At 51.5% G+C, this 10,176-nt stretch overlaps 1 protein-coding gene across 5 annotated transcripts; it reads right to left on the minus strand.

Moving 5' to 3' along the window:
- Positions 1-283: 283 nt before the first annotated feature.
- Positions 284-10,096, minus strand: CLK2 (CDC like kinase 2). Of its 5 annotated transcripts, none has more exons than XM_077900972.1 (13): positions 9,938-10,096; positions 8,224-8,393; positions 6,639-6,864; positions 5,863-5,947; positions 5,445-5,511; positions 5,155-5,271; positions 4,181-4,347; positions 2,905-2,999; positions 2,081-2,210; positions 1,891-1,973; positions 1,652-1,731; positions 1,376-1,466; positions 284-814 (listed from the first exon to the last, which is right to left on the minus strand). In XM_077900972.1, exons 2-13 carry the CDS (start codon positions 8,391-8,393, stop codon positions 629-631), a joined length of 1,497 nt encoding a protein of 498 aa, XP_077757098.1. In that variant the 5' UTR covers positions 9,938-10,096; the 3' UTR covers positions 284-628. The 5 variants fall into 5 exon arrangements, with proteins under 5 accessions (XP_077757098.1, XP_077757097.1, XP_077757096.1 ...); XM_077900971.1 differs by having other exon boundaries at positions 5,863-5,950; XM_077900970.1 differs by having other exon boundaries at positions 6,639-6,867.
- Between the last annotated feature and the right edge of the window lie 80 nt (positions 10,097-10,176).

Genomic DNA, 10,176 nt, shown 5'->3' on the forward strand with positions numbered 1-10,176 from the left:
ACGCCCGAACTACAGCTCCCGGCGGCCCCCGCGGCTGGGATTCAGCCCGCCCAGACGTCCGGCGGGAGTACTGCCTTGGCCTCTGGCTAGCCCGGGTTCCCACCGAACCGCGGCGGCGAAGCACCCCGCCCACGAGCACAACCCTCCCAAGACAAACGGGACCCGCGGGCCGTGGGCTCGGGAGGGTAAGATGGACTCCCTTCACGCATAAACTCCGAAGGGCTGCCAATCTTCCCAGCCCTCTGGCCCAGCCTCCAGCACCTCAAACTCCAGGGGTGGGGGGTCCGATGAAGCACGTCATTTTTATTTCACAAAGACTGTACAAAATTCCTTATAAAACACGGGATAGGTGTCACCTGGTTCTCTTCTCCTGCCCCTGTCCAACTCCACTGTGAAGGGGCAGGGGAGGGTGGGAAATGTGCAGGACGGAACAGCTCTGTACAAAGCCGGGGAGGGCGCAACAGGTACAAGCTCTTCTGTATGTACACTATTTCACATATTCACAGGTATACAAGGAGCCGGGGGAAGGGGCAGGCTCCGGCTCTGTTCTCTTGTATAAAAAAGCACCAGTGTCCTGGACTGGACACCCACTGCTGGAGGAGATGCAGGGGGGCCCAGGGTCTGATCGTCACCGACTGATATCCCGACTGGAGTCCCACAACTTGGTGTTGGGTGGCTCAGCCCGAAGGCGGGCGAAGAAAGGATGCTGAAGGGCTTCACCCAAGGTCAACCGCTTAGCAGGTTCATATTCTAGCATGCTTTCAATCAGATCGAAGAGCTGGTGGTGTTCCTCTGCCTCTGAGGTCAGATACCGCTGGTGGTGGAGGGCAGGAAAAAGGTGAGGCACAATGCCTTAAGTCCCGTTTTTATCTTCAAGGCCCTAGCTTTCAATCTCGAAGGACCAAGGCTCTGCCATTATGAATACTATCATGAATACTACCTTACCACGGGCACAACGTGACCAGCATTTCTGGTATTACTGCTCAACCTACCTTCCTACTAGCACAATTACTCCTTCATACTCTGAAATTTCTGTTTAATCCTTGTCAACTTCATGAATCTTCTTTAGCTCATTAAAATATAACCTCTTCAAAGGTAGTTTATTCTTTTCTAACCTCAAGAATCCAGGACATTGCTTTCATCTCTGGTTGACTCAAGAAAGACATGTCCGTCTGACTCAAGAAAGACATGTCCGTCTAACTTCCTTCCCTCCACAAAACCACTCCCTCTTATCTCTCTTCTATTGACCAAAGCGGTATTCTTTCAGTTTCCCCCCTTCCTAACTCTGCTTGTGAGGTGCATTCCAGGGGCAAAGCACCTTAGGAAGAAAATAACCTCTCGGCGGTAGGCACTATCTCAACCCTGCCTGGCTCACCCGCAGTGGTTTGCAGTTTTCTCGTACGTAGCGCCCAGCCGATGTATTCTCATCCCAATCCAGGCGACCCCGATAAAAATATTTCTGCTTCCTAGAGGGGAAGGGGAGGTTGAGGGATCAGGAGGTTCCTTTTGTTGTGGGATACTTCCCTTATTCCCCCATTTGAGAGTAGCTGGGGGGAGGGAAGGCGTCAAAGAAACAAGAAAATGATGTGAAATAAACGAATATTGTGGAGAGAAAAGGAAAAGACTTAAGTACCCCCTGCCCAAAGTTCACCTTGTCTTTCGGATCATCCGGGAAGGGATAGGACCCAAAATCCTTTCCATCATGGCTAGGTGCTCTCTGTTGTCATGGGTCTGGGAAACAAAGACAGAACCAAACATGGGAGTGGGAACAGGTTGCTGAGGACTGGCTTTTAGGAAGGTAACATGGAATAAGCAGGCATGTCCTCAGCAGACGACAGGAAGCCAGGTAGGAGAACATCACGTGGCTATATAAGACACCCCACCACTTACCTGGAATAGTGTGAAGCCCACGTAGTACTCGAAGATGATGCAGCCTATGCTCCACACATCACAAGGCTGTGACCAGCCCAACTCTAGGTGGGAATGGGAGGCAGAAGGTGTTATGGATGATGAGGGGCCTTCCCCAACAACCAATCACACATACTTGGACAGCCTTGTTTCCCCACTCAACCCCGCGTACCGAGAATGACCTCTGGTGCTCGATAATGGCGAGTGGAGACAATGGTACTGTGATGTTCGTGGTCAAAGGTGGCACTGCCAAAGTCCACCACCCGCACAGCTGTGCTCTTCACACTGCGTTCATCTCGTTTCTAGGAGCACAGCAGAAAGAGGATGGACCCAGCCACCTTAGACCAAGACTCTACCATTATTCTCCAAAGTGCTTTCAGGCCTTAAAGAAAGCAACTTGAGGGCAGCCTAGGTGGCTCAGCGGTTTAGCACCGCCTTCAGTCCAGGGCATGATCCTGGAGACCTGGGATCTAGTCCCAGGTCGGGCTCCCTGCTTCTCCCTCTGCCTGTGTCTCTGCCCACCCCCACCCCCACCCCGTCTCTCTCATGAATAAATAAATAAAATCTTAAAAAAAAAAAAAGCAACTTGACCTGTTTCCAGACACACCGGAGAATCTGCTTGAGAGCTTCCCCCATATCCCACAGATAATTTAGAAGTGGGAAAGGATTAAGTAATGATCATGGCATAACATGCAAGTCCCTGTGTATCTGGACTTTTCCTAAGTGACTGGTATACAGTGTTTCCAAAAACAGGTCAAGAGAACTGAGCTTTCCTTACAGAGAAAAAAAGCATTTGCACTCTGTTGGAAAGTTATCTGAGGTCCTCCTTCCCAGTTCTCTTCCAGTTTAAGTCTTCGTCAATCTCTCCCTTTCAATCTACACTAGTACTCTGGTTTACTATATTGGACCAGACCAGGAGAGAATATGGGAGAAAGTAAAAGGGAAGAAGGAAAAGAGCTACAATAAAGGGATGGCATAGCTGCCTGTCCCTCTTACCTTCTCTAAATTGTAGGTGAGCTCATAGTCTGAATTCACAAACAGAATATTTTCAGGCTTGAGGTCCGTATGTGTCAGCTTGTTATCATGGAGAACTGCAAGGCAGAAGGCCAAGTCAGGGTGGGTCCAGGTGGCCAGGGTTAACTGGCACCAGTGACCCCAAGCTTGGTCACCTTGAGTCAAAGCTGGTGAGGAGGCAGGTCCAGAATCACTAGGCTGTTCTCTACTCTATATTCAGATGAAATGCCTGGTTTAAGATACCCCACACTTAAAAACGTAAGACACAAATGTAATTGTCAACTGATGTATAAGAAGTTGGCCAGGGGATCCCTGGGTGGCGCGGTGGTTTGGCGCCTGCCTTTGGCCCAGGGCGCGATCCTGGAGACCCGGGATCGAGTCCCACGTCGGGCTCCCGGTGCATGGGGCCTGCTTCTCCCTCTGCCTATGTCTCTGCCTCTCTCTCTCTCTGTGACTATCATAAATAAATAAATAAACAAACAAACAAACAAACAAACAAATAAATAAATAAATAAAAAAGAAGTTGGCCAGGATCCCTGGGTGGCGCAGCGGTTTGGCACCTGCCTTTGGCCCAGGGCACGATCCTGGAGACCCGGGATCGAATCCCACATCAGGCTCCAGGTGCATGGAGCCTGCTTCTCCCTCTGCCTATGTCTCTGCCTCTCTCTCTCTCTCTCTCTGTGACTATCATAAATAAATAAAAATTAAAAAAAAAAGAAGTTGGCCATTCATTGTATTTTTGTCTTTTGACATATGTGCCCATCTGACATTCTGTGAATTTAACTCTGTAAAACTTCAGTTATGAAAACCCAAGAGGAACCATGTACTTGTCTGGATCCCCCACCTGGACCCTTGGTTGTCCCTTGGAAGTCCCTGCTTCCACTTGCTCTGCTGGAAACGAAGAGCACTTCAGCTCAGACAAATGTAAACATCTAGCTTGGGAAATCATTTTGTCTCTTTGTGCTTGCAGCCTAACTTAACACTTTTGTGAAGAATGGAAATGAAGGGAAAAAGAGGTAAATGCTTTGATTTCAAAGGCTTTCTCTTCCAGCTCCTGTTAGACTGCATATGGAAAAAAACTAATCAGTGATGGTGAGGACCTTGGTCAAGCAGTCAAGTGCAGGAGCTGTCCACTTGACAGCGAAGAACTACAGATAATCCAGTTGATAGTTTAGGGGCTCCACCAGTTTAAACGGACACAAAAGAGGCCCAATGAGGTAGGGGCTGCCCAGAGTCTACCTCGACCCACCCTACTCACACTTGACAGCCTGGCACAGCTGGAAGGCCATGTGGCGCACTTGATGGATGGGGTAGGGCAGGTAGTTGTTGTCTTTGAGGAAATCGAAGGTGCTAAGGCCCAGAAGCTCAAAAGAGATGCACATGTGGCCATGGTAGTCAAACCAGTCAAACATCTGCACACAGAGGCTGAGAAGAGAAGTGAGGGAAGAGGGATGTTTGATGAGCTCCCATCTGCCCACCACCCCTCCAACAAGGAGGGACCGCAGAGCTGTTGATTCCACATGCTTGTGTAAGAACATGCCAGTTAATATTACCAACAAAATTCACTTGAATTACAGAATAGCCTTTTTGGCAGACCCAAGAAGAAAGATACTATCCACCAAGCTTTAAGCCACTTTCCTACGTCATTTTAAATAGTTAAAACAATTCCATTGGCCAAAGAGCTGGCTGCCAGGCTCCAGTGTGGATGCTAAATTGGCAAACTGTCATTCCTAAACACTGACCCCAGCTCCCACTCCTGAAATTTATTCACCACCAGCCACCAGCGGGCCCACGTTTATACTATCGTCTCATGTCTTTGCTTAATGGCCTTATTCTACATTTAACTTGCAGAAAGTACAAGGACACAAATACTACATATATATGTCTGGGGTCTCATCAGCACAGTTCTAGGCATTAAAAGCTCAGATGACTTTTTGATGAAAATGCTAATTCTCAGTGTCAGGGCCATTTCCAGGGCACAGCTCTACAGAAGCCATCCTGGACTAGGGACAGACTGCAGAGCAATCTAATTGTCCTGAGAACAAAGGAAACGGATTACAGAATGTCAGACCCTCCCTTTCTGCCCTACCATTCTACTAGTCTAAGATGATGAACAAAAGAATGAATGGACGAGGTCTAGAACTCCCCTGCCTGCTTCAGCCAGGCCAGGAAGGTTTTCCTGTACAGGAGTGGAGCCTCTCAGACTCCCCACATACTCCTTTGCTTGCTTACTTCTTATTGTCAGGGTCCTTCTCGTTGATTTTCTCTAAAACATTGATTTCAAGTCGAGCTGCTTCCTTGTACTTTTCCACGTTCTTAATGATCTTCAGGGCAACTCGGGCCCCACCCCTGCAGGGTGCCAGAAGGTTTTTGCTCAGTCGTCAAAAACATTTCAGACTCAATGGGGGCTGTCCAGGGATTAAGAAACCCTACCTTTGGCTCATCAGCAAAAAAGCCCCAGATAACCCACACTGGCTCTTTATGCCTAGCAGGTAGGGAACCAGGAAGGAGGCGCTAGTTACCTGCGATGGTCGACACACTGTACAACTCGGCCGAAGGTCCCCTCTCCCAAAGTGCTTACAATTTCATCTGAAATGAAAAACAGCAGGGTCGGGGAGAGGGAGGGAGAGAAGGTGGGGAATGAGCTGAGTTGGAAGAAAAAGGGGTACAGCAACCTGGGGTGAGGAGATGAAGGAAGGGGGAACAGATACAGATGGTCACAGGGGAAGAACACCCCTGCATGATTCCCACCACCTTTAACCCAGGGGCCGTGAGAGCTGGGAGTGGACAGCAGAGATCAATTCTCAACAGCAACTCAAACCACCCAGATAAACAACACCACTGAGGAAAGGCAAGAGGCTGTGACTTGGGTTGGCTTAGGACGTTAGGATGGCTATGGGACCATTACAGGCTATAGGATTGTTACGATTTGGCTTGTACATCGCTCTTGTAGCCAGTCCCCGACGTGGTAGATGAGGTGGCCCTCAGCGTCGTCCTCTACACTCTTGGCTCTCCGGCTGCTGTGCTGCTGTCGGGGGGCGGGGGGGGTCGGAGCAAGCCAGGTGTCGGAGCGGGGGCCGGAGGGAGGCGGGGTGGGTGGTGGAGGGGTCACCGGTCACAGGCGCCCAGCCAGGGGGGACAGACGATGATGGGGGACAGTGGAAGGGAACACGTCAGATGCAGTAAGGCGGATCGGGGTGAGAAGAGAGAGCGGCGCATAATCCCAAGTCCCCAAACCCAAAACGGGAACCGGGAGAGGAACGGGCAGAGCAGAGAAGTGGTGTCGTTGCCAATGTCACCCCAACCCCATGCTCTACACAGTGCCCTACCAGGCAGGCACAGATCTCCCTTTGCCCCCACCCAAGCCCACCTACTGAGGGGGCTGTGGAGCCCAGAGCCTGTGGGAAAGAGGCTATTCACAAGCAAGGTCCCCACTAAAGAGTGGAAGCCTCTGGGACACAGGAGCTGCTCCCAATACAGGAAGCCCAGCATGCCAAGGAGGGCACTGGGGTTCACAGATGCTCTGCGCCCATTAATCTCCAGAGCAGATTCCAGGACTCTTTAGGAGCTGGAGAGCTTCTGAGAGAGCAGACAGACTCAGTGCCCACGTCAGCGTTTATGCCCCAATACTCAGCTGAGAACAAGGATACGTCTGACTTACCAGAGTCCTAGAGGGCTGAAGAGTGGGGAGAGGAAGGGCCCAGACTGGCACTCACCGAAGATGAGCGGCTGAATGTCCGGCTGCGCCGCCTCCGCCGCCTGTGCTTCCTCCGGCTGCTGCGCTGGCTGCGGTAACTGCTATTCTCCCGGTGGTACTCGTAGGAGTGCCGGTAGTCTGGGTCACAGTAGGCTTCTCCCCGGTCTCGGCTACAGCCATTGCGCCTGTAGCTGCCATAGTACCGCCGGTCATACACCCTCCGGTCTGACGAGCGATCATCGTAACTGCTATTGGACAACAAACAGCCGTCACCTGCCTCTGTTCCAGCCATATTCCTTGCCACATGATATGACCGGTCATCCTTCCATCAGGAAAAAGGGTAATGTTGGAAAACCTGTTCTCAGACCCTCATGAAGTCACTCTGAGGCCCAAGGAGGATCCTCACATCCCCAGGTCACCGAGACCTCTAAAAAGACATCGGCAGAACAACTGCCTCTGGGGGCCTCCTCTCCCCTCCACTGATGTACTGAGTGGAGCAAAGAGCCATTTCTTTCCTGAGCCTTGCTTGACTAACATCCAATTTTGCGGCAAACTAACCCGCCCCTGCCACACAACATGCTGTTAAGTTATTAAAACCATGCAGATCGGGATCCCTGGGTGGCGCAGCGGTTTGGCGCCTGCCTTTGGCCCAGGGCGCGATCCTGGAGACCCGGGATCGAATCCCACGTCGGGCTCCCGGTGCATGGAGCCTGCTTCTCCCTCTGCCTGTGTCTCTGCCTCTCTCTCTCTCTCTGTGACTATCATAAATAAATAAAAATTAAAAAAAATAAAAATAAAAAAAATAAAACCATGCAGATCTAACTCTGTCTCGTCTATTAGGTCATTACCTACCTCTAGACCATATATAGCCTTCTGCACCTCCTGTCCCTTTGCCTGATCCTCTTGATTCCTTCAGACAAACTTTGATGGCATGTCCTTTATTAGTTTTCCCTGAATTGCACATCCTGTCCCACTCCAATCAAACCCGCTAGATGCTTCCTCAGCCCCTCACTATACACTTCTACAATAACAATCTTTTTTTTTTTTTTTAAGATTTTTTTCTTGGGATGCCTGGTAAATAAGTAAAAAAAAATTTTTTTTGGGATCCCTGGGTGGCGCCGCGGTTTAGCGCCTGCCTTTGGCCCAGGGCGCGATCCTGGAGACCCAGGATCGAATCCCACGTCGGGCTCCCGGTGCATGGAGCCTGCTTCTCCCTCTGCCTATGTCTCTGCCTCTCTCTCTCTGTGTGACTATCATAAATAAATAAAAATTAAAAAAAAAAAAATTTTTTTTTAAAGATTTTATTTATTCATGAGAGACAGAGGTAGAGGGAGAAGCAGGCTCCCATGGGGAGCCCGATGTGGGACTCGATCCCAGTACCCCAGGATCATGACCTGAGCTGAAGGCAGACTGATGCTCAACCACTGAGCCACCTAGGTGCCCCTACGATAACAATCTTAACACTACAGTGCAAATGACTTATTTGGTTACCAACCCTGAATGTCACCTTACCCCACCTGCTCAGCATATAACCAAAAAATCTTTGTTTAATAAATAAACAAGTGAGTGCCCCTGAATGTGAGTGTCTCCTCTTGATGCCTCACCTCCGGGAACGGACATGGTAGCTGTCTTCCCGCCGGCGCCGCCGAGTCCGGTCACTGCTACTTGACCAGGAGCGGCTTCTTCGTCTCTTATGCTTTCGGCTCCGATAGTGTTCATGGTAACTGCCCCGGCTTCCTCGCTCTGAGGAATGGTACCTTCGGGGATGAGGCATCTGAACAGAAGGAAAAACAGACATAGTGGGGGAAAAGCTCCGAGTTTTCAGAATTCACCTCCAAGGCCTGGTTGCTCTGGAGAGGCTAAGCTTCTTCCTGCTCTTCTAGTTCTCATTTTATGACCTACAACTTCCTTGGCCTTCCCTGTGCTCACAACTCCTCCTTAGTGGAGTATATATTACCCACTAACTGCTGGAATAATAATTCCCCACCCCCAGCTTCCCACCAGCGTTGCTCCACTGACTCTCCTCAAACTTGCCTCCCTGAAGACCTTTGGGTCTGGCCTACGGCTCATTTCAGGTGGGACTGTGTAACAGATGGACACTGCCACAGTCCTCCCCTGCATGGCATCTAAACTATGTCTGTAACCAGGGTGAATTCCTCAAAACTGACAGAATAACACTTTGGTATACACTATCATGATCGATGTTTTACAATTATTAAAAGTGTATCTTTGTCTTCACAACCAGACCATTCTGTGTCCTGTGGGCAGGAATCCAGTTTACCAGGCTTGTACACATAGCAGCATATGCCACATATAAGCAAGTTCCAGGGATTTGAGTCCCACCTCTTGAACGGTCTTAATCATCTCTCACATCACTGGCCACAACCACCTTAAAAGTTTTTAGTATAGGAGGCCCCAAGCTGTACTCAGCTTCCTATTTGGCTGCTCCCCTCTTGTGCTTAGGAAGTACACGATAACTGGTTTTTAATTAATATCAGCACTACTTGGCTAAAAGCTGGCCCCCTTCCAGTTAGTTACTGGGATTGGAATTGCATGGTGCACAAATGACTGTTTTCCTTAAAGGAAAAAAATGGGAGACAAATCACTATCACAATACAGAAAGATAAGGATATGAGAACATAATAAAATTAAAAAGGCCCAGGGACAGAAGTCGGGGCGGGGGGCGGGGTGGTTAGGTGTGGAAAGGCCTAATGACTCTAACATCTGGGTTTCATTCTGAGCTTCTGCTTCCCGACCTCCTCAAGCAGAGGAGGGGGCGATACTTGATTTGGTCCTGGTTTAGCAAGGCCTGTAAGCAAAAATGCAAGCAGGGGGCTCTCCCATGTCATCAACCTTGTGTGTAGCACAGCCATAGAAATCTCCTCTTGCCACACGACACACCGCCACCAAAGTTGCTCACGGCCCCTCCTCAACCGGAAGCATCTCCAGCTCACCTTTCTCAACTTAGAAACCTCCCCCGGCCCTCCGTCCTCACTCGGAGAATCGAACCAACTCTGCGACGCAAACTCTTGGCAGAGGCTCCCGGGAACCCGGCGGCCCCCCACCCCATCCCCGCTCCATCACCCCTTCCCCAACTCCGGCCCCTCCCAAACCTCCCAGAGGTCCTCCCGGGTCCGAGGGCGGCAGGCCGGTCTTCCGCCTCACCTCCCCGCTCTTCACCTCCGCCGCTCAGCGGGGCCCTGCCTTCTTCCCTGCCCCGCGCCCCGCCGCCGGGCCCCCAACCCAACTCTGCCCCCGCCCGCCCCGCCGTCGCCATCTTTCCGCGCGGCCCCGCGGCCCGCCGGCCCGCGCGCTCACCGTTCTGGCGGCGAGGCCCGTGCGCTTGTCCCACAGGAAGTCCGTGATGGCGGCGGCACTGCGGCCGGAGTCCCGGCACCCCCGCGGCGACGAAGTGCGGCTCCACCCCCCCCCCGACCCGAACCCTGGGACCTCCCGCCTCGTTCCCGGGCTCCGCTCCAGTCCCGCCCGCCCCGGCTCCGTCCCCGCCCCCAGGGTCCGCTCGGCGCCGCTCGCACCGCCCCCGCCCGGGGCCCGAT

Source organism: Canis aureus, chromosome 6, assembly GCF_053574225.1.
Source record: "Canis aureus isolate CA01 chromosome 6, VMU_Caureus_v.1.0, whole genome shotgun sequence".
Lineage (NCBI taxonomy): Eukaryota > Metazoa > Chordata > Mammalia > Carnivora > Canidae > Canis > Canis aureus.

Bases quoted from the DNA above. Each gene is read 5' to 3' on its own strand.
- CLK2 (XM_077900969.1), bottom strand. From the start codon at position 8,393: ATGCCTCATCCCCGAAGGTACCATTCCTCAGAGCGAGGAAGCCGGGGC. The intron at 6,868-8,223 runs GTGAGGCATCAA...GTTGTCCAATAG, and splicing joins TACCATGTCCGTTCCCGGAG to CAGTTACGATGATCGCTCGT. The intron at 5,951-6,638 runs GTGAGTGCCAGT...GCCCCCCGACAG, and splicing joins CATTCAGCCGCTCATCTTCG to CAGCACAGCAGCCGGAGAGC.